Source organism: Mustela lutreola, chromosome 14 (genome assembly GCF_030435805.1).
Source record: "Mustela lutreola isolate mMusLut2 chromosome 14, mMusLut2.pri, whole genome shotgun sequence".
Classification (NCBI taxonomy): Eukaryota; Metazoa; Chordata; class Mammalia; order Carnivora; family Mustelidae; genus Mustela; species Mustela lutreola.
This window is the reverse complement of record NC_081303.1, coordinates 73496624-73518887: the sequence shown is the minus strand read 5'-3', so window position 1 is coordinate 73518887 and position 22264 is coordinate 73496624. Positions and strand designations below refer to the sequence as shown.

Here is a 22264-nt window from a genome sequence, read left to right as displayed (position 1 = left end):
CTCTCGGGCGGAGTCCGGGCGCCACACACGGCTTTGACCCCGGACCGGAAGCCGGGACGCCGCTCGGGTTCGTCCCGGGCAAGCCCACAGACCCCCCCACCCCCCGAAGGAGCCGCGGGGCAGGGGCGCCTGGCGGGCTCGGAGCGCGTGCCTGCCCGTCGCGGGGCCCCGGGTTCGAGCCGCACGCGGGGCCGCTCGCGGGGGACCGGGGCAGCGCGTCCGGGCGGACTCGGGCGCAGACGTTCCGAGCGGCTTCCCGCGCGGCCAGCGGGAGGCGGTGCGGCGGGCCTCGGTGACCCCCCAGGCGCCTGCGGGGAGCGAAGCCCGCCGCGAGCGAGCAGCGCACAGGCCGGCCGCGCGGACCCCGCGACCCCCGGTTCCGCGGCTGCAGGGCGGGGCGGGGCGGTCGCGCGCGGGGGGCGGGGCTGCGGCTCGACGTGCGAAGGTCACCGGGAGTTCGACGACGCGGAAAACTAATTAGATTTATTTATTGTGGGGGCGCCGGGGGCTCCGTGGTTGGGCGTCTGCCTCCGCCTCGGGCCACGATCCCGCAGTCCAGGGATCGAGCCCCGCGTCCGGCTCCCTGCTCGGCGGGGAGCCTGCTTCCCCCTCCGCCTCTCCCCTGCTTCCCCCTCCGCCTCTCCCCTGCTTCCCCCTCCGCCTCTCCCCTGCTTCCCCCTTCGCCTGTCCCCTGCTTGTGCTGCCTCTCGCTGCGTCTGTCAAATGAATAAATAAAATCTTTCTTGGGCCGCTTGCGTGGCGCGGTGGGTTGGGCGACCGCCTTTGGCTCGGGTCGTGATCCTGGAGGCCCGGGATCGAGCCCCACGGCGGGCTCCCGGCTCCGTGCGGACTCCGCTTCTCCCCTCTCATTCCCCCTCTCACTCTCTCTGTCAAATGAATACACAAATCTTGAAAATATATTTATTTTAGAGCGAGAACGCGGGGCGGGGGGTGGAGGGAGAGAGACTCCGGAGCAGACTCACGGCGGACGCGGGCTCCAGCCCCCCGCGCCGGGCCGGCCTGCGTGGAAATCAGGAGTCAGAGGCCGGGCGGAGCCACCCAGGCGCCTGGCGGGGCCGGGAGGTTTTGTGGAAATCATGGGACTGAGGCGTCCGGCCCGCTGGGTCCGTGGCGCGCGCAACCCGGCCTCGGGGTGGCGACGTGGAGCCCCGCTTCGCGGCGGAGCTTACTTTTGAAAAGCTACTCTGAAGTGGAGGATACACAGGGTCACCCACTGGTCCAAGTTCATCAAACTAAGACACCACACCAAGTGAACGCGCCGGCCAAAACCACAAACACTGGGAGTCCACTTCTGCCACCGGGAGTAGTAGAATCCATGGACACAGAAAGAGGGACAGACAGGAGTGGGGGCGGGGGCGGGGAGGAGGAGGAGGAGTGGGGCGCTGCTGTTTCATGGAGAGTTCGAGTTTGGGGTGATGGAAACGTTATGGAGATGGATGGTGGTTGCACGGGGTGGAGGTACTTATGCCACCGAACTGCGCTCTTTAAAATGGTTAAAGTCGGGGCGCCTGGGGGCTCAGGGGGTTAAGCCGCTGCCTTCGGCTCAGGTCATGATCTCAGGGTCCTGGGATCGAGCCCCGCATCGGGCTCTCTGCTCAGCGGGGAGCCTGCTTTCCTCCTCTCCCTCTGCCTGCCTCTCTGCCTACTTGTGATCTCTGTCTGTCAAATAAATAAAATCTTAAAAAAAAATAACTTGTTAAAATGGTTAAAGTGGTAAATTTTGTTACATAGATTTTTTGTTACATAGATTACATAGATTTTGGCATAATTAAAAAAGTTTTTAAAGATTGTATTTATCTGACAGAGACAGCAAGAGAGGGAGCACAAGCAGGGGGAGCGGGAGAGGGAGAAGCAGACTCTTTGCTGAGCAGAGAGCCGGAAGCGGGGCTCGATCCCAGGACCCTGAGATCCTGACCTGAGCTGAAGGCAGAGGCTTCACCCACTGAGCCCCCCAGGCGCCCCGAACAGTACATTTTTAAGTGGATACGTGTTTTATTGTCAGTCATGCCTCAGTAAAGCTGATCCGAGAAATCTCCGAGGGTGTCCGGCCTTGCTCTTTCCGAACCATGGTGGCTTTTGGGGGGCAGGCGGTGCAACCCGGGGCGGGAGCGCAGACCACGGCCCGAACGCTGCGCGGCCGCGGGCACAGCCGCCTCTTCCTGGGACGCACCGAGCTCGCGCTAAGGATTCGCGGACGCGGTCCACGCCGAGGGCTAGCGAGGGGGCGAGCGAGCCGGCCGGGTCACCAAGGTGTCCCCAGCCTTCGAAGAGGGCGGCGCGGGAGCGCGCTGTGGCCGCCAGGTGGCGCCGGCGGAGGTCGGGCCCAGGTCGCGGCGCGCCCCCCGGGCTCCTCCGGCCGGAGCGGAGGAGGCGACCCTGGGCCGCGGCCCGACTCAGGTCGCGCGGTCGCCGGGCCGCCGGGGAGGTGCCCGCTGCAGACCGGCTCTTTGGCTCCCGGCGCGGGCCCACTTTGCGGCCCGGAAGGCTGAGGCGCGGGAGGCGGAGCAAGCCGGGGCCCTGCGGCTGCTGGGGAACCACGAGGGTCCCGGTCCGGGGCCCCCCGCTCCGCTCCAGGGCAGGCCGCCACCCCAGCACCGCTCCCTCCAGCTCGCGGCGCCCCCACCGTCCCAAAGCCTCCCCCCCTCCCGCCGTCCCTAGCCCCTCCCCCGGAGCCCCCAGCGCCCCCCCCCCCAGCGCCTCCCTCCCCCGGCATCTCCCTCCCCGGGAGCCCTCAGCCCCCCTCCCGCGCTCCCCCAGCCCGGGCGCCCGCCCCGGCGCCCCCTCCACACTTCCTGCCCCGCGGGGCCCGCCCCCTTCCTGCCCCGCCCCGCCCCGCGGGCCGCGCGCCCCGCCTCCCCGCCGTCCCGCCGCCCCGCCGTCCCCTCCCGGCCGCCCGGCGGTCCCCACCCCAGGCCGGCGACAGCCCGGGTCCAAGGCAGGTGAGTGACTGTGCGCCCCCGCGCGCCCCGCGTCCCCCCTGCCCCGGGGAAGGGCTGCGGACGGCGAGTTCTCCTGCGTGAGGGTGCGGGCAGCGGAGGGGCCAAGGGCACTGGGGTGGCCCTCTGGGGGGACAGCAAGTTAGTGGCATGCAGAAAAGGCCTCTTCCCGAGCCCCCCCGGAGCGACTTGTGGGGGCGGGGGGTGGCGTGCAGCCGGAGAGCGGGGCTCCAGGTCCTCTGCTAGGCTGCGGGGAGGCGTGAGTGGCCACGCAGGAGTTCGAATCTCCACTCTGCCCCTTCCCGGGCTGTAGGTCCTCTGTGCCCCGTGGGTCTTTCTGAGAGGGGACGCCCACAGCACCGCGCCTGCCCCTGGGGTCGCTGCAGGCTCAGCCAAAGGACAGCTTGTCTCCTCGGAGCCCAGGCCTGATCAGGGCTCCTGTCACTGCTGGGGTGGGGGCGGCTGACAGGAGACTTGACCCTGCAGGAGGGTGAGCCGCTGCTGGGATGCCGCTCCCTGGCACCCTAGGCTTCGCCAGTTGGGGGCACAAGAAGTTGGCCACAGGTCTCCCGCATCTGGATGGGCAGAAAGCCTTGGGCTGGCCGGGTCATAGGAGGTGGCAAGGCTGGGGTGCGGGAGGCCCGGGGTGGGGGCTACAAGACCACCCCGCAGCCCCACCCCGTCTCCTGCCTTCAACGCGGGATCCTCACTCTCCTGTCCTGACCTCTCATCACTGGCTTCTCCCCGGGCTGGGCTATGACCCCGGTCCCTAGGGATGGGAACAGCTTGTGCCGGCCGGAGGTTCCCAGGCTCGGCCAGGCCACTGTCCCTGGAGGGATTGGGCAAGGGGTCAGCTCTCAGCCTGGCCTCAGCTGGGCCGGGCAGGGCCATGGCGTGGTAGGGGCTCTTCCCTGACCCCTGCCCACCCAGTCCACGCTCTAGTGCCCGTGTGTGTGCGTGTGTGAGGCAGCGCAGCGTGTGTGGGGTGGCTCTCCTGGCCGGTCCCCTGCAGCTCCTCTCCCGCTCCCAGAGCACCCCGAAGGGTACCGGCCTACTTGCCGCTGTGGCCGGGGGCTTGGGGCTACCTTCCCTTCGTGGAGGAGCTCAGGGGGAGGCCAGGCTCGCCTCTCTGGGCCCCTCTCTCCACCGGGAGGTGAAGCCCAGGGTTGGCCGCTGTTCCTTCCCTCCCCTACCCCATTCCTATCAGGCTTTCCCAGAAGAGGAAACTGGCTCTCTAGGCAGAGATAGAGGTCGCCGGGCTGCTGTCTGCCTGTCCCCCACCAGCTGCTGGGGAGGGTGCTAGAGTCAGGCAGGGCCTCCACCACTGCGCTTCCCAGCATCTCCTCAGAGTGGCCTGGGAAACTCTGAGAAAGAGACTCCCTGGACACTGGAGGGCCTGGCTGTCCGAGCCCCGCCGTCCTAGCTCGGCAGCGGGGAGTGTGGGCGCCATGCCTGGGCCGGGCCTAGAGACGCCAGCAGAAGGAAGGGGAGACCAAGAAGGAGAGAGGACGAAGATGGGGATGAAAGAGACGGAAACAGGAGAGCGGACAGTGACCGCGCGAACGAACGAGAGCCAGAGGCAAGAAAGGGCGGACTTAGGCAAACAGCAGAGACAGAGAGAAAGAACAGAAGGGCTGGAGGCAGAGGCGCGGGAAGAGCAGAGGGAAGGCCGCGGGAGGAGATGGGAAGGGTGAGCACAGGCTTCGGGGGCTGTCCCCAGTCCCCCTCCCAGTCCCCCTCCCGGCTTTGCCCTGGCCTGGCTGTGTGACCTGGGGCTCATGACGGCCCTTCTCTGGGGTATTTCTGAAGTGTGACAGCGCGCACTCTCCCGAGCGCGGGGGAGTGGGCAGAAACCAGCCGCAGCACACCTTCAGGGGGGCTGGGGACAGCTCTCCCGTGGGTGCCCAGACAGAGGTCTCCGGAGGGGACCAGTGCGTGCGAGGCTCTGGGACATGGGGCCTCCCCTGCCCCACATAGGGCCTCAGGGGCCGGTCCCTCTGACTGGGTGGGAGTGTGTGGATGGCCAGGGGGTGGGGCCCAGTCCCGAGGCCCGTGGCACAGGACAGGGCTCTGGCCGGTGGGCCCAGCCCCTCCTCCCCAGGTGACTCAGGGCCATGCCGGACTGTGCTCTCATCGCTTAGGAACTTGGGGGCCCGCCGAGGACGCCTGCCTGAGGTCAGGAGGGCAGGTCTGGAGCCGCCTTTCCCTGCCGAAGGGTGGAGGCTCCTTATGAGCTGTTTCCGGTTTTGAGGGCCCAGTGCCACTGCCCCGTCGGGGTGAAGGCACGTCCCAGGGGCCAGGCATCCCTGCGGGCCGTGCTGGCCAGGGCCAAGGCCAGGGCCAAGGAAGGTGGAAAAGCGCCCTAGCCCCACAGAGCCCCATTCCCACGGAGAAGGCCAACCTTAATGAAAGTGCCACAGCCATGGTGGTCGGTGGGAGTCCCCAGCTCACTTGTGGCCTCCGAGCGGCACAGACGGAGGGCGCCCCAGCCTGTGGGGGGAGGCAGAGCACGAACCTGCAGTCCCAGTGCCGGCCTCAGACCGCACAGGACACCGGGGTCCCTCCTCTGGGGGCCTGTGGACTCATGGTTTGGCCTGGGTCTGCCCCACGTGCCCCCAGAGGACTGACACGGGTGCTCAGCCTTTGGCTGGACTCGGAGGAAGTGTTGGTCCCGTCTGGTTTGGAGCCGGCCCTGGGTGGGGGGACTGGGGGGCTCGTCTGGGCCGAGGGGGCCTGCAGGCTGGTGCTCAGGCTGAGGGAGCGAGTATTTGCACCCCAGGGGGATGGCCAGCCAGCCGGTCTGGCCCCTGGGTACCCAGGAGCTGCAGAGGGCGTCAGACAGGAGCGGTGGCCAGAGAGGAGTGGTGCTTTCTGAGGGTATCTGGGGGTGCCAGGAGTGGGACGGGAGGGTCTGGAACGGGAGTCGCCCCCCCCCCGGCCTGTGTATCTGGGGGTTCCCCTCCACCCAGTGCTTTGTTCTTTGAGGCGGATTCTTTTTTTTTTTTTTTTTAAGATTTTATTTATTTATTTGACAGACAGAGATCACAGTAGGCAGAGAGGCAGGCAGAGAGAGGGGAAGGGAAGGAAGCAGGCCCCTGCCGAGCAGAGAGCCCGATGCGGGACTCGATCCCAGGACCCCGAGATCATGACCTGAGCCGAAGGCAGCGGCTTAACCCACTGAGCCACCCAGGCGCCCTTGAGGCGGATTCTAATCCTGGCATTGCTGCTGGCCCCCCCGGTGGCCCTGGGCAAGTCGCTTTCTCGAGGCCTCCCCGTGACTGAGGACAGCGGTCAGAGGGCTCCTGTAGGCCGTGGCCATGGCAGGGCCTGGCCTGGCGTTGGCACCGGCCTCTGGGAGGCACGCGATAGACGTTCGGTGAATCAGAATCCCCAGGTTTCCCTGTTTCCTGATGAGTAAACAGGTCCGGCTGAGGACCCTCTAGCTTCTGTTTCCTGAGCCACAGAGAACACAAGGCCGGCCCCTCACCCCTGCCCCCTTCCCGGCCAGCCTCTGGGAGCACACAGGCTTCCTGCCCCTCCATCCGGCAGACAAGCCTGGAGTGCTGGCGGCCTGGCTGGGTGTAGGCGGGGTTCTGCGCTTGCGCACACATGCGGATGCTGAGCCCTGAGGGGGCAGACTGGGGTCTCACTGCTGGGTGAGGAGGACTAGGTGATCCTGTCTCCATGGCCAAGACAGGCTTGGAAAAAAGCACAGAGAAACAGACGGACAAGGCAGGTCAATCCGGGGCCAGGCCCCCGTGCCTAGGCTAAGACACATGGCTTGGTGAACTAGTGCAGCACGCCTGAGGGTGGCTTCCCTTGTGCAGTGAACACACTGCACAACTGTGCTGTGCCTGGCAACCTGGAGGAAAGGAAGGAGAGGAGCCCCTGGGGGGCTCAGTCGGAAAGGAAGGAGAGAGGCAGAAAGACACAGACCAAGAAACTGATGGAGGAAGATGAAAAAGGCAGAAAGCAGAGAGGTTTGTTTTTGTTTTTTTTAAAGACTATTTATTGTTGTTTATTTGAGAGAGAAGCGGGGCACAGGAAGAGAGAGAAGGAGACCGAGGCCAACTCTGCACTGAGCATGAACCTGACGTGGGGCTCCATCTCAGGACCCTAAGATCATGACCTGAGCCCAGTCGGGTGCTCCCTGACTGAGCCTCCTAGTTGCCCCAAAGCAGGGAGACTTTTTTTTTTTTTTTCAATATTTTATTTATTTGACAGAGATCACAAGTAGGCAGAGAGCCAGGCAGAGAGAGGAGGAAGCAGGCTCCCTGCTGAGCAGAGAGCCCGATGAGGGGCTCCATCCCAGGACCCTGGGACCATGACCCGAGCCAAGTCAGAGGCTTTAACCCAGTGAGCCACCCAGGCGCCCCAGCAGGGAGACTTTGATGAGAAGCAAAATGAAAACAGAAAGAAGAGGCTGAGAGCCTAGAACCTGGGCGGGGGTGGGGTTCTTCTGTCCCTGTGCCTGCACATGTCCGCGGAGCGGCTTCTGGGCTGCGGCTCTGCTCCAGGGGACTTACCGGCACTAATGGTTCCTACCCCCATTGTACCCCGCGAGGTGTGGGCGCCGCTGTCCCATTGCACAGATGAGGGAATGGAGGCTCATGGGCCTCCATGAGGTCACACAGCTTGTAAGTGCTTACAGCCAGGCTGTAAGTACTGTGATCTCTGGACTCCGTGACGGGACAGGAGGGGGCAGAGAGACAGAGAGGGGAGGGGGCTGGGGCACCAGGGGTGGGGGTCAGGCTGGGAGCTGGGTCCGCTGTAGCCAGGCGTCCTGTCTCAGCCCTGGCCTTTGGCTTGAAGGCCTACCTGGCGGGCAGCCCATTGTTCTTCTGAGGGATCAGGTTTTGTGGGGGGCTGGGCCCCCTCCCACCCCCACTTCCCTTCTCTGTGTCAGCAGCTAAGGCCCCATTCCCGGATCATCCTGGGGGTTCTTCAGAAAAAAACAAGAAACAGCTTTTCTTGGAATTGATACCCAAATGGTATGACAGTGCCAAGGGCAGGGGAGGGGGAGGGGGATGGGGGGGGCGACGGTGTGAATCCAGCACGTGGGGGGTCTCAAAGCCCTTCATCTGTCAGTTCCCATCTTGATCTGAGGGACAGCTCTGCTGCTTTCAGCTCCTCTGGTGGGGGGGCGGAGAGCTGTGATTCAGCGCCCAGCTCACAGGCTGCTGACCTCTGTTGACCCCCTCCTGGAGAAAAGTTGGGGAGGGGAGCTGGGCAGGGGGAGGTCCTCCCGTTCTCGGCCTCCTATAGACACGGTCACTCTCCTGTCCGGCAGGAGCGCTGCCCCCCCCCCCCCAAGACCCAGACTCCTTTCCCTCCTCCCAAGGGGCTGGGGCAGCGGGAGGACAGGGGCTCCCCCCCCCCAAGGAATCCGCCTGAGCAGAAGGAGGGCTGGGGCTGGGCTGCGTGTGGGCCTGGAGGCCCGCTGGGGCATGGCTGGGGGAGGCCACGCTCGGGCCTGGGGGCGCTTGGGGCCCAGCGGTGGGGGCGGCTGCTTCGTGTCTGGAGGTGGAGGAGAGAAGCTCCGCTGGTTCCGGACTGGGAGCGCATCCCGTTCCCACGGCTCTGGTGCGTCCCGGCAGCCCCCCTCCTCCCGTCCGCCCCCGCCCCCTCGGCATCTCTCCCTCCGCATAACTGAGACTTTTACAAAGAGATGCAAAGCCCCTGGGATTCCCCTTCTGGGCTGGATTGATGGGAAGCACTGGGAGCGCCTGCCGGAGGCTGGGTTTGGATCCCACCCGCTGTGTGGCCTGGGCTGAGCACTTACTCCTGCCCATGCCCTCACCTGTGAACAGCGCGGCCTCCCATAGGGGAGACTGAGTCCCACCGCACCTGAGACGCGGGGCGGCTCCCTACCTTTCTCCACACAGTACACGAGGCCTGGGCCTCCAGGAGCCCACAGTGAGGGGGACTGGGGCGCCCTCCGTGAGGGCAGGACAGGAGCTAGCACTGTCTGATTTAAAACCCTGGAGAGGTGGCCCCGGCGCTTGTGGGTCTGGGGGTGTTGGGATGGGCCCAGACGAAGTCTCAGAGATAAGCTGCGGGGCCAGGCTGGGGCTCTGGGCTCCTCGTCTGGCCTGGGATCCCCATTTCTTTGGGCTGAGGTTGGTCAGGCCAAACACTGCCCCTGCCCCTTCCTGCTGGGATCCCCCTCCCACCTCACCCCTCTCTGCGGACCACGCACTGGTTGCACCAACCCCACTGTCAGGCCTGCTCCTGACCCACTGGGACCCTGGGGCCTTCTGGGAGCCTGAGGCCCTTTGAGAAAACAAAATCTTCCCAGGCCTCCAGCCCCCGATCAGCCATTATCAAGGTGAACCCTGGATGGGCGGGGGATGGGGGGGTCGAGCCCTCCTCATTGTCCCCTGCCCACCTTCTAAAGCCCCCAGGTGAACCATTTCCTCTCGACCTTGGATTTCGAGGTGGTGACTGGCAGGAGGGGCTACCGTGAGGGCTCCTTGCTCTGCCTCAGGTCCTTCCTGTTGTGGGGCATGTGTCCCCCCAGCTTGGCACTCCGGGGACAGGGGTCCAGGAGAGGGGTTGCTGGGTGGCGGGAAATCTGGATCCCTTCAGACCGAGCCCCAGTCCAAGGACAGCTGGGGGCCCAGGCAGAGGGTGCTGTGACAACAGGGTAGGGGAGGGAGCTGTGTGGAGGCTCAGGATCCCGCAGCGGCTCAGCCACGGGAGGCCCCACGGGGACAGTCAACTGAAAGCCGGCACCACGGATCCTGGAGGCAGGCCCTGGACCTGGGAAGGCAGCCCTTGCAGGGCAGGGGTGGAGGGGCTCGCTGGGGGCGCAGGCAGAAGCAGCCAGGTCTGTTCGGGAGGGGAGGAGGGTTTGCCCTGGGACAGACCCTCGTGTGGCCTGGCTCTCTGAGGACAGGCTGAGTCTCCCCCTCTCCCCTTCAGAGGTGGCCTGGGTGCTCAGCTCGGGAGACCAGCCCCTGGCCCAGCCCCCTACATCCCTCCCTCTGAGTTCAGGGTGTGGGGAGGAGGGAGCCCGTGACCCCGCTCCCTGCTGGAACCCGTCTCTGTTTCCTGTTTTCAGGCTCCGCATCCTGAGCGCTGGGATCCCCCAGGACACTGCCAGGTCCCCCAGGCCCTGCCCCTGCTTCTCTGAGCCTCTCAGGCCGCAGGATGCCCTAGAGAGCTGGTGAGCGCCCTGAGGCCTAAGGGTGGACGAGAAGCACCAGGAAGACCAGCAGGGGGGTGGGGGTGGGGGGACACGTGCCCTGGGGGAGCTGTGACAGGGACACCCGTCATCCTCAGTGGGGACAGCCCCTGGGCCAGCAGCTGGGAGGTGGTGGGAGACAGGGGGAGGCATCTCTGGGGCCGCCGCACAGGGGGACGTGGGGTGAGGTCTGGTGCGTCTCTGGGCTGCGGGGACCCTGGGAGTGTGTGGGTGGGGGGCGCGGGCGGGGCCAGGGAGCAGGCATTCCAGAATTCCAGAGATACTCCGGGGGTGGGGGGTGGGGAAGGGGCCAGCAACCGCGACCTTCCCGGGAAAATTGTAAGCAGATGTGGGTGCCTCGGGGAGGCAGGGAGCAGGGAGCCCGGACGAGTTTTAGGAACACGGAACACAATCTGACTCCGGCTTCGAGGGTGGGCAGGCAGGAGCTCAGCCCCTCCTGAGCGCGGGAGCCAGAGCGGACCCAGCTGAGGTCCTGACCTGCTCCCCACCCATCGGGCGAGGCCAGAGCGGAGGAGAAGAGAGGAGCCGCTTCCAGATGGCTGAGGGGGAGGCCAGAGCGACCTGGGGACCACTTCCATCTGAGGCCGGCTGGGGGGCCATAGCTGTGGGACCTGCCGGCCTATGGGGCCTCTGGCGGGGTGGGGATGGGGTTCTCCCTGGCCTGTGGTGTTTGGTGGTGTTCCTGGGGTCAGGAATCCCCCGGAGCAAGCTGGATTTCAGGCTCCTAATGTGTCCTCTGTGACCGGGCACCGTGGGCTCCCTGGAGCCCGTGGAACTGCGCCCAACACCGTGGATGGGAGTGGCCTCCTTCGAGGTCATCCGACAGGCCCTACTCCGCAGGCCCCCAGCTGCATCAGAGGGATTTGGCCCCACCTGCTGGTGTGCAGTGACAGGAAGGTCCCCTCCTGTGGCCGATTCCACGATGGGCTGCCGGGACCGGGGATTATTTCTCCAGCGGGGCCCCAGCCCCTGTGGGCTTCCCACACGACTTCCCATTGGCTCCAGCTTCCCACTCTGTACCGGAGTCCGGGTGCCCTGGGCAGGGCCTGGAGGGGCTCTGGGATCTGGGCAGGAGCCCTGCCTCTGGGGGCCCTGGGCCGGGGCTCAGTGAATGGTGCTGGGAGGACAGGTGTCACTTGGGGGAGACGGGCAGACATGAGGACTCAGGCAAAGAAAGGAGGGAGCACGGCCAGGCAGAGATGTGACCTTGGGGAGCAGAGCCCACCCCCCCGGGCAGGGGGCTCGGGGGCAAGAGGCGAGAGCCTCGTGTCTTCTCCCACCTTTTGGTCCCTGCAGATTCTCAGTTGTCCGTCGCCTGCCCCAGAGCCTGGCCTTGGCGATGTTACCACCTCTGTGCCCCCTGCAACTCCTGACCCTGGGCCTGGGGCTGGCTGGAGCCCTCAGCCCCAGTGACCCCAACACCTGCAGCTTCTGGGAAAGGTGAGGGTCCCTTGTGGCTTCCCCGGCTGCCCCCCGCCTCCGGGGTCTCCTCTCCCTCTCCTTCCCCGCCTCCCTGCCTCTCCCCAGCCCCCCCCCCCCAAGTCCTCCCTAGTCCTCCCTCCCACGCCGCCTGGTCCTGTCCCTGCTCTTTCTGCTCCCCTGCCGGGGCTACTTCTGACCTGTCCTTTCCTGTCCCCACCCCCTGGTCCCCCGGGAAGCCGGCTGCAGGACACAATGCAGGTGGGAGCCATTCCCTGTGGAGCAAATAGGGCCGCGGGTCCAGGGGGAGCAAAGGGCACAGGGTTGGGGAGCAAGGCCCAGGTCAGGGTTTGGCCAGAAGTGTTTCAGCCCATCTCCGTCCGCTGGGCCCAGGAGTCAATTCCAGCACGGGAGGAGGCGGGGGGGGGGGGGACTGGAACGCTCTGGTCCTGTAGGCTGAGGAGAGAGCAATGATGAGGGGGTCCCAGAAATACTCCGATTCTGGGAAGACCCCTTCAGGGGGAGGGGGCCAGGACAGGGGTTCCTCCTAGGCTTGGGGGAGCAAACCCACCTTCCCCAGCATGGCCAAGCCCTCACACCCCTGCTTCCTGAGGGCCCTGCGGCAGCGCGAGGCCTCCCCCGCCCTGACCCCTGACCCCACCCCTGTCCTGCAGCTTCACCACCATCACCAAGGAGTCCCACTCCCGCCCCTTCAGCCTGCTCCCCTCAGAGCCCTGTGACCGGCCCTGGGAGAGCCCCCACGCCTGCCCCCAGCCCACGTGAGTGCCCGCGGTTGCCTGCCCCCCACCCGCCGTGGGCTCAGCGCTGGCTCAGCAGCCCGGCTCTCCATACCCTCCTTCTCTTCTTGGACACTTGGGGGAGCCGAGGAAGCGTCTGGCCTCACGGCACTGAAAGGGAGCGGGGGGGGGGGGGGCTCGTGTGGGTATGTGTGCACCTGTGCGCGTGTGTGCGTGTGCGCAAGTGTGCGTGGGGGGGTCAGTGAGGGAATGCTCCTGCTCTACGGGAGCAGGGGCCTCCCAGGGTCGCACAGTGCTTGTCTAGTGTCAACGGGGAGCGCTGAGGGCCACCTTCGGGGTCCCCTAGGGTAGTCTACAGGCCGGTGTACCGCCAGGTGGTGAGGACGGAGCACCGGAAACGCCTGCGCTGTTGCCAAGGCTTCTATGAGAGCGGGGATACCTGTGTCCGTGAGTCTGTCCTTCCCGTGTGCCTCCCTGCTGCCTCCGGGCTTGTCCCCCCGCCAGCAGCGGCCACTAGCCACCTCTGTCCTAGCTGCCCCCATGTTTCTCCCTCCCCTCCTCTCCATGTGTTGGAGCATCTGTCTCTGTCTGTCTGTCTGTCTCAGGGCTGCCTGTGTCCCTCTGTCGCTCCGAGTCTGTCTCGCCCCGTTCCTGCCTCTGTTGCTGTGTGTCTTCCACTAGGCTCACCTGCCTGGCGCCACCACGCAGCCCAGAGTGGGCCGCCACACCCCACGGGCTCCCGGCGGGAGCCTGCTTTGCCTCTCTCCCCTCCATCAGTCACCGTCACCATCACTGTCACGGTCACTGTCACTGTCGACTCCTGCCCAGCCTGCCCCGCCCCCACCCACTGATGTCCACATAGCCGTCAAGTCTGGTTCCCTCCTGAGGGTCCCCTTTCTTTCCCAACCATGGTGCTTGGACAATGTCACCGAAAGGGGCTGGGGAGCCTGGACTCTGAGCTTCTGTCAAGTTCTGGCCTGACTTGCTGGCCCTGTCTTCTGTGGCCACTTCTTCCAGGCCGAGGTGCTGCTCTGGGAGGGTCAGGCCCCCAGGGTCCGGTTTCCAAGGGGGAGAGGCTGGTGGGGGCAGAGGAAGCGGTTCTCACTCCCTCGGTCTCTGCCCCAGCGCTCTGTGCCCAGGAGTGCGTCCACGGCCGCTGTGTGGCTCCCGGCCGGTGCCAGTGTGAGCAGGGCTGGCGGGGCGACGACTGCTCCAGCGGTGAGTGCTGGGGGGCTGGGGGGCTAGGGGGCTGGGGGGGAGGGCCGGCCGCACCTTCTCTACCGCTCACAGGGGTTTAGCACCCCAACACTCCAAGAGCCTCAGAGCAGCCAGCTGCCTTTTCCGAAGTGGGGCACAGGGCATGGGTTTGGGGAGTGGGCTTGGACTCATGGAGGCTAGGGAGGGGGAGACCCCTGGTGACCCCCTTCTGCCCTCCTCATCCTGCAGCCTGTGCCCCAGGCGTGTGGGGACCTCAGTGTGACGAGCCCTGCCACTGCGGGAACAGCAGCTCCTGCGACCCCAAGAGCGGAGCCTGCTTCTGCCCCTTGGGCCTGCAGCCCCCACGTTGCCTCCAGCCCTGCCCCCCCGGCCAGTACGGCCCCGCCTGCGGGTTACGCTGCAGGTGCCACGGAGCGCCCTGTGACCCCCGGACCGGAGCCTGCTTCTGCCCCCCGGAGAGGAAGGGGCCCAGGTGCACAACGGGGTGGTGGGCAGAGGACCACCTGGGCCTATATGCAGATTGAGGAGACGGGCTGGACCCCCAGTGGGACAGAATGGAGAGGCCAAGGTCCTTGTCCCAGCTCTGCCACCGACCCGTTGAGCGAGCTTGAGCCCATCGTTGAGTCTCTGTGAGCTGTTCCCTCCTTGTAAGGCGACAGCAGGGTCCTCCAGCTGGGAGGCTCTCTGTGCGGATGACAGAGCCTGCGTGTGTGAGCGGGTGTCCCCAAGTGGGGCTGACACGGTCCCAGAGAAGCCTGTCGCGAGGAGGTGCAGGCCGGGTGGGGATGCATGGGGCCTCATGGAGCAGCTCCAGCGCGGAGCCCTCTGGGGCAGAGAAACCAGGGCAGGCAGATGTGTCTGGAGGGGACTGGCAGCGCAGGCTGCTTGCCCTACCCCTTCTGGTGGTGCTGGCTGTCCCTGCCATTTCTGGTCCTGGAAACCTTTGCTTTCTGACTCCTCCGGGGTGGGGGTGGGGAAAGTGGGGGAAGGGGAGTGGGGGGCACGACACCCGCAGGCTGGCTGCCACACTGAGCTCTGAGGTCAGGATTTGCTCCCCCGGGAAGCACGGGGCAGGGGGCAAAGGGGAGGCCCGTGCTGCTTGTGCCCGCCCTGACCTCACTGCTTTGCCCAGCAGCTGTGAGATGTCCTGTCTCCCGGGCCCTGCAGGCTTCTGCCCCAGAACTCAACCTTGCCACAACGGGGGTGTCTACCAGGCCTCCCAGGGCTCCTGCAGCTGCCCACCTGGTTGGATGGTAGGAAGGGGGTGGCCTGCACGGGGAGCTTCTCCGCAGGGCGGGAGGAGGGGGTGTGTGAAGGGGGTGGGCTCTGTGACCCTGCAGGGTGTTGAGGGGTGGGGGTATCAAGGGGTCCAATGCCCATGGGGAGGGGCTGTCCATGTTCCACCTCTCCAGGGCACCATCTGCTCCCTGCCCTGCCCAGAGGGCTTCCATGGACCCAACTGCTCCCAAGAGTGCCACTGTCACAATGGTGGTCTCTGCGACCGATTCACTGGCCAGTGTCGCTGCGCCCCAGGCTACACGGGGGATCGGTGAGTGGCTTTGGTGGGGGCGGGAGAGGGGGGAGGGTGCGTGCCCTCAGACTCACTGGGCAGGCCCCCAGGTGCCGTGAGGAGTGCCCCGTGGGCCGCTTCGGCCAGGACTGTGCAGAGACGTGCGACTGCGCCCAGGGCGCGCGCTGCTTCCCGGCCAACGGTGCGTGTCTGTGCGAACACGGCTTCACTGGGGACCGCTGCACCGAGCGCCTCTGCCCCGACGGCCTCTACGGCCTCAGCTGCCAGGAGCCCTGCACCTGCGACCCAGAGCACAGCCTCAGGTGTGGCGCCGGAGCGCGCTCAGGGGCAGGACGCCAATGGGAGAGGCCCTGGGCGCTGAAGCCCGGGAGCCCGGCCCGAGGGCGGGACAGATGTCGCAGAAGGGAGAGGGAGGGGCCTCGGTAGTCGGGGCGCGCTCGGAACGGTCCCCCGGTTCGGCGAAGCCCGGCGCCCGCCGCGCCGAGGAGCCCGGGAGCCTGGGGAGCCCGGGGAGGCGCGGGAGGCGCGCGCGGACCCCGTCAGACAGCGCCGCCCGCTCCCGCCGCAGCTGCCACCCGATGAGCGGGGAGTGCTCGTGCCTGCCGGGCTGGGCCGGCCTGCACTGCAACGAGAGCTGCCCGCAGGACACGCACGGGCCCGGCTGCCAGGAGCACTGCCTCTGCCTCCACGGCGGCGTGTGCCAGCCCGACAGCGGCCAGTGCCGCTGTGCGCCCGGCTACACGGTGAGGCGTGGCGCGGGGAGGACCCGGAGGAGGGGGCAGCGGAGGGGCCGGGCCGCCCCCTCACCGGCCCCCGCGCCCCCGCTTTCAGGGCCCGCACTGCGCCAGCCTCTGCCCCCCCGACACCTATGGAGTCGACTGCAGCGCGCGCTGCTCCTGCGACAACGCCATCGCCTGCTCGCCGGTGGACGGCGCCTGCGTGTGCAAGGAGGGTGAGGGGGCCGGGTCTCCGGGGAGGGGCGGGTCGGGGGCGGGGCCACGGGCAAGAAGGCGGGCCCGAGCGCAGGGGCGGGGTCCCCGGGCCGCCGCTGGACGGTGGGAAAGTCGCCAGGCCACTTCCTTCCTGGAAAATCCACTTTGCTTTTTTTCAACCACAAAAATCCTACTTGCACTGAAAGGTCCAGGCCAGAAGGCACCTCTTGGGCGAGCATCCCTCGCCCTCAGTCATCAAGAGCCACAAGTTGGGAGGGCCTGGAAGGGCTTCTGAGATCCACCCGGGGGGCCGGTTGGCAACCTTTAGGCTGCGTTCTGACACGGCTTGAGTTGTGTTTGGGTGGCTCTCGGTGATGTGCAACCCGCCTCTGGGCTCCAGTCCCCACTCCTCCCTGTAGTCTTACAGGTGATCTGCATTACTCATTTAGGTACCTGGTGTGGGGTTTGCTGCCAAGCCCCCCTGCCCCCCATTCTGCAGGCCCCAGAAGGGATTGGTGGACCACCAGCAGCCACCCAGCGTGTTACCGGTGCACACGCTTGCCTCCCGCCTGGGCCTCGAGCACCCCCACGCCCACTCTCAGCTCCCAGCCCAGAGCGGGGCACAGCTCCTGCCTTGCGTGCTTGGTGGGGGGTGGAGCTGGATCCCCATGCCTCTCTGTGGGGCCCCTCTTCCAGGTTGGCAGCGTGGTAACTGCTCCGTGCCCTGCTCGCCTGGAACCTGGGGCTTCGGTTGCAATGCCAGCTGCCAGTGTGCCCACGAGGCAGCTTGCAGCCCCCGAACCGGAGCCTGCACCTGCACCCCTGGGTGGCACGGAGTGCACTGCCAGCTCCCCTGCCCGGTAAGTGCTCAACAGCCCGTCTGCCCGCGGGCGGGCAGGTCACAGCAAACTCCGGGCTGACTGGCCTGCCCCGCCCTCCACTCCCTCTCCAAGAAGGGGCAGTTTGGCAAAGGCTGTGCCAGCCGCTGTGACTGTGACCACTCTGATGGCTGCGACCCTGTTCATGGACACTGCCAGTGCCAGGCCGGCTGGACGGGTGAGCACTGAGGTGTCCTGGCCCCAAGTCCCCCAGAGCTGGGGGATGGAGCCCACAGGGAGTACGTCCATCAGAGCCCCTGTGGATGTGAGTGGGGGGGGCCGGCCAGGCTTGCCATACCTTTCTCTCCCACAGGGGCCCGCTGCCACCTGCCCTGCCCCGACGGCCTCTGGGGAGCCGACTGCAGTAAGAGCTGCACCTGCAAGAACGGGGGTACCTGCCTCCCGGAGAACGGCAATTGCGTGTGCGCCCCTGGATTCCGAGGGCCCTCCTGCCAGAAGTGTGAGGCTCCCGCTCCCACCCTCCCTCACCAGCAGGAGGGTGCAGGGCGATGTCTGATGCCAGAAGCCCCCCACTGCTCTCTGGGCGTCTTCCACAATGCAGAGAAGGGAGGGCGCTGGTGGGGTCCCGGGCTGACCCAGGGGTGGTCCCTGCCCCCAGTCATCACCGGCCCTTTCCCCCCAGCCTGCCAGCCTGGCCGCTATGGCAAACGCTGTGTGCCCTGCAAGTGTGCCAACCACTCCTCCTGCCACCCCTCGGACGGGACCTGCTACTGCCTGGCCGGCTGGACAGGCCCCAATTGCTCCCAGCGTAGGTGGCGGCTTGTGTGTGAGAGTGCATGTGCGTGCTGAGCACTGGGCTGAGGACTGGAGGCTTCCGGGCCCACTTGGGGTCCATGGTTTATATAAAACAGACAGACACTCTATTATGGCCCAGGTGCCCCAGGGTGCAGCTTGGGACTTCCCTCTGCAGGGTGGCCTGGGAAGGGCGCTGTTGGTCTGGGCCCAGGGGCCGGCGGTGGGTGAGGGAGCCCTGAGCTTGGTTTCACAGGTTTTTCTTTTTGCTTCTGTGTTTTTCAATTTATATCTATTTATAAGTGGCTTCTTCCCCACAAAAATGCATAAATAACATTATGGAACAGATGAGCCCAGAGCTCCAAGTACGGCAGGTGTTGGAAGGAAGTGAGAAGCGGTGACCAGAGAGGCTGAGTGCGGGCTCGGGGGCTCGGCGAGGCGACGGAGGGCGGCGTCCCCGTAGAGTTCCGGGCGGGCTGCTGTTACGTTGGTCGCTAGTGTCAGGTGCACAGAAACCGTGACTTAAAGAGTACGGACACTTACTTCCATCTTAGGCTAAAGAGAAAAAAGAATCAGAGCTGAGTGCGGGGGAGTAACAGGCCCGTCGCTTGTCCGGCCCTGGGCACCCCATTTTGAAATGGCTGTTAGAGAACCAAACACAGGTTCGAGTGGGCAGGTGGGCTCGTGATAAGCACCCATGGGTCACCCGTGGCAGCTGTGGTTCCAAACCTTGGTATCCCCAGGAGACCAAGGCCGAGCAGATTCAGTGAGGCTGGGGGCTGAGTGTCCGTCCAGGGGGGGCTGGCCCTGCCCCGGCAGACAGCCACTTGTCCCCTGCAGCATGCCCTCTAGGACACTGGGGAGCTGACTGTGCCCAGTCCTGCCAGTGTGGCCATGGGGGCACCTGCCACCCCCAGGATGGGAGCTGTTTCTGCCCCCCAGGCTGGACAGGACGCCTCTGCTTGGAAGGTACCCACGGAAGGGGAACTCGTGCCCTGCCCCCCAGCCCAGGGAGGAGACTGCCGCTTTGGCCCCTCACCACACCTGCCTCCCTACCAGGCTGCTCTCCCGGGACGTTCGGAGCCAACTGCTCCCAGCCATGCCAGTGCGGTCCAGGAGAGAGGTGCCACCCCGTCACGGGGGCCTGTGTGTGTCCCCCAGAGGACAGCGGTGCCCCCTGCAGGATTGGTGAGTTCTTCTCCAGGGCCCCCTTGTCCCCAGGGCACCAGGACCCAGACCCCTGGTGCTCCCAGCATCCCTACTGGGGCCTCTCCCGTGCACATGCCCTGCGCACCAGAGTAGACCCAAGACACCAGGCTGAGTGGCCACCCCGTGCCCCTAGGAAACCAGGAGCCCTTCACCATGATGCCTACCTCTCCCGTGGCCTACAACTCGCTGGGGGCGGTCATCGGCATCGCAGTGCTGGGCTCCCTGGTGGTGGCCCTGCTGGTGCTCTTCGTTGGCTACCGCCACTGGCAGAAGGGCAAGGAGCACCGGCACCTGGTGGTGGCCTATAGCGGGGGGCACCTGGACAGCTCCGAGTACGTCATGCCAGGTGAGCTGGCCTGGGGGCTGGGACGGGGCGGGGGGCAGGGCTCCCTTGTCCCTCCCCCCTTCCCGGACCGGAAGATGGGGAGGGCGCCATCTGCGTCAGAGGGGAGAGGAGGGGTCAGAGAGGCCGGCCGCTGACCTGCTGCCGCCCGGCCCAGCCGCTGTCCCGGGCCTGGGGCCTCTCTCGGGCCAGCCGGGTCACCACGCGCCTTTGTCTGTTTGTGCAGATGTCCCCCCGAGCTACAGCCACTACTACTCCAACCCCAGCTACCACACCCTGTCACAGTGCTCCCCAAACCCCCTGCCCCCTAACAAGGTCAGTGCTGGGGGCGTGGGGGCACTGCTGAGGGGCGGGCCCAGACCCGGGTCTCTGGAAAGCTCCATCCTGGCCTGCTAGGCTCCCTACTCCATGCCCCTCCCCGCCTTAGGTTCCGGGCAGTCAGCCGTTCACTGGTTTCCAGGGCCTGGATAACCACAGCACCCTACCCGCTGACTGGAAGCATCGCCGTGAGCCCCGGCCAGGGCCTCTGGAGCAGGGTAAGAGCCTGGAGGCTGAGGCCTCTGGTGCGGGTGGGAGAGTCAGAGCCGGGGGCTCGTGGGAGCGGTTCCAGAGGAGGGGGGTGCCTGTGTGCTCATGGACCCCACCTCTTCCTGCCCCTCCGGTATTGGCTGCCTGCACCGAAGCTCTAGCCCCAGCTCCAGCAGCTCTGGTGGCCCAGTCCTGTTCTCTGGCAAAGGCGTGGGCACAGGGGTGAGGGGGCAGGCTGAGCTGGGGGCTAGGAGCCCGGGCCCCCACGGAGCCTGACTTCCTTCCTCTCCCCTTAGGGCCCATCTCTGAAGAGGGGCTGGGGGCCAGTGTGGCTTCCCTGAGTAACGAGAACCCCTATGCCACCATCCGGGACCTGCCCAGCCTCCTAGGGAGCCCCCGGGAGAGCAGCTATGTGGAGATGAAAGGCCCTCCTGCAGGGTCCCCCCCCAGGCAGCCAGCTCAGGTCTGGGACAGCCAGCGCCGGCGGCACCCCCAGCCACAGAGAGATAGTGGCACCTATGAAGAGCCCAGCCCTCTGACCTATGGTGAGCACCCCTTTCCCCGTTGGGGCAGGGGGGCTGGTGGTGGCCAGGACGGGGGGAAGGAAGGGTTAGAGGGAGATAGCAGCGGGAACACGGCGTGGCAGCAAGAGTTTGGGCTCTGGGCTCCAACCTGGGCTCGCACCAGGCAGGAGGTTTGGGACATCAGCTGGCCTCTCAGAGCCCGTGAGCAGCGTCCCTGAGGGTTTGAAATGGTCCAACAGCACCTGACCTGAGTAGTCGGTACCCAGGAAAGAGGGGAATGAGGTTGGTGACAAAGTGTCCTCACCCTGTGAGGTCAGGGTGGTGTCCCTGGCTGGCACTAGGAGGAGAGGTGTGAGGAGGGAAAAGCTGTCCCCCATCCTGTCCCCTCTCTGTCCCCAGACCGAGACTCTGTAGGCTCCCAGCCCCCACTGCCTCCGGGCCTGCCCCCTGGCCACTACGACTCACCGAAGAACAGCCACATCCCCGGGCATTACGACTTGCCTCCAGTTCGGCACCCCCCATCACCCCCGCTCCGGCGCCAGGACCGCTGAGGAGTCGTGGCATGCAGGGACCCACATAGGGACTCCCCTGCTGAGGTTGGAGACAGAGCCTGCTGGATGTACCCTGCCAGGAGCAGGGAGAGGACCGACAGACCGGGAACTTGCCGATTGCTAGAGGAACTGAACGTGGAGAGGACAGGGCCTGGCTCCCAGCTTCTAGCCTGGGGGACCCCGGTCAGCAGAAAGCCCACATTCCCTGTTGTCCGTGCTCCAACCTGTGGCTCCCCAAGGCCCTGGGGCTCTTGTGTGTAAACAGGTGGGATCAATGTTGCTAGAAGTTTGATTTCAGACTAATGTTGAAAATGTATACGGGGTTCCTTGCCTGTGCACTCCCAGCCTGGGCTGTGTGTGTGTGTGTGTGTGTGTGTGTGTGGCTTCAGAGGGTTCTAGGCACACAGCCTGTTCTGTGACGTCGAGAGGCCAAACCCATCAACTCTAGCAACAGCCCGACGGTCCTGCCTGCATCCATCGCTGGGTACCTGCTCCAAGCAACTGCTCAGAATGCCAGGTGGTGAGGGGATCTCGGTCTGAACATCTTCATGGGTGCCCCATGGCTCTCAGACGAGTCAGAACTGTCCAAGGCCTTAGGGGCTTTGCTGGCCTGGCCGGTCTCTTCAGCCTCACCTGGAACTGTGTTCACAGTCACTCTGTTCCAGTCACCCTGGGCCCCAGGTCCTACGAGCCACACTTCTTCCTACCACAGGGACTTGGCACATGCGCCCTCGTCTCTTCCCCTCTCACCTGCTCACTGCTGCTCGTCCTTCACATACTGTCCTACCGAAGCGCCTCTCGCACTGCACGGACTACAGCTGGGCGCCTTCCCCGGCGCCTGGAGGCCTTCAGTACCAGCTCTCTCCGGGATGTGTGGTTTCTTTATGGGATCGTTGGATTCATCTCTGCCTCCCCCACCAGGCGGTGGGTTCCCTGAAGGCAGGAATCATGTATTGTGCCCAACATTGGTTCCCCTTGGCACACAGCAGACACTCAATAAATGTTCCCCCAAAGGCGGAGAGGCTGAATGAGCGGAAAGTGCCGGGATAAGCGCTCGTAGGTGCCCAGGTGCGGGCCAGCCGCGGGCCGGGAGCTCACAGGCCCGGCTCACAGGCCTGTCTGCAGGGCGGGCCGGCGCTGGGAGTGACCCTGGGGGCTGCAGGCGGGAGAGGGGCCGCTCAAATGGGGGCCCGCCGCCGTGGAACAGGCAGGGTCTACACTACCCGCGGACACCGAATCCGGATCTACTAACTGCCCACGCTTCCCAGACGCTAACTAGACGGGTCCAGCCCAGCGCCGCGCCTTTCCCGCGAGGACCCTCTCCTACAGCGCCGCGGAAGTGGATCTGTCCCCACCGACTCTTCCGCCCAGTCCCCCTCGACTGCCGCGTCCCTCACAGGCTCGCGGCCTTCCAGGGCGCCGCGGGCCGCGTGGACTCGGAGCGCCCCCGACGCCG

At 66.0% G+C, this 22264-nt stretch overlaps 1 protein-coding gene across 4 annotated transcripts; it reads left to right on the top strand.

Moving 5' to 3' along the window:
- The first annotated feature begins 2855 nt into the window (after positions 1-2855).
- Positions 2856-21827, top strand: PEAR1 (platelet endothelial aggregation receptor 1). 4 transcript variants are annotated; one of them, XM_059146085.1, is made up of 23 exons: positions 2856-2960; positions 10021-10125; positions 11461-11604; positions 12258-12362; positions 12688-12788; positions 13467-13559; positions 13788-14031; positions 14695-14812; positions 14972-15108; positions 15180-15392; positions 15659-15833; positions 15922-16042; positions 16719-16882; positions 16976-17078; positions 17214-17360; positions 17544-17669; positions 18494-18622; positions 18713-18841; positions 18996-19208; positions 19432-19520; positions 19666-19741; positions 20030-20278; positions 20657-21827. In XM_059146085.1, exons 3-23 carry the CDS (start codon positions 11504-11506, stop codon positions 20806-20808), a joined length of 2985 nt encoding a protein of 994 aa, XP_059002068.1. In that variant the 5' UTR covers positions 2856-2960; positions 10021-10125; positions 11461-11503; the 3' UTR covers positions 20809-21827. The 4 variants fall into 4 exon arrangements, with proteins under 4 accessions (XP_059002068.1, XP_059002066.1, XP_059002067.1 ...); XM_059146083.1 differs by having other exon boundaries at positions 19633-19741; XM_059146084.1 differs by lacking the exon at positions 2856-2960 and adding an exon at positions 3426-3447 and having other exon boundaries at positions 19633-19741.
- Positions 21828-22264: the final 437 nt, after the last annotated feature.

Excerpts from the sequence above, each read along its gene's own strand:
- PEAR1 (XM_059146083.1), top strand. The coding sequence starts at position 11,504 with ATGTTACCACCTCTGTGCCCCCTGCAACTCCTGACCCTGGGCCTGGGG. Across the intron at positions 19,209-19,431 it reads CTCCGAGTACGTCATGCCAG|ATGTCCCCCCGAGCTACAGC; the intron begins GTGAGCTGGCCT and ends CTGTTTGTGCAG. Across the intron at positions 19,521-19,632 it reads ACCCCCTGCCCCCTAACAAG|GTTCCGGGCAGTCAGCCGTT; the intron begins GTCAGTGCTGGG and ends TCCCCGCCTTAG.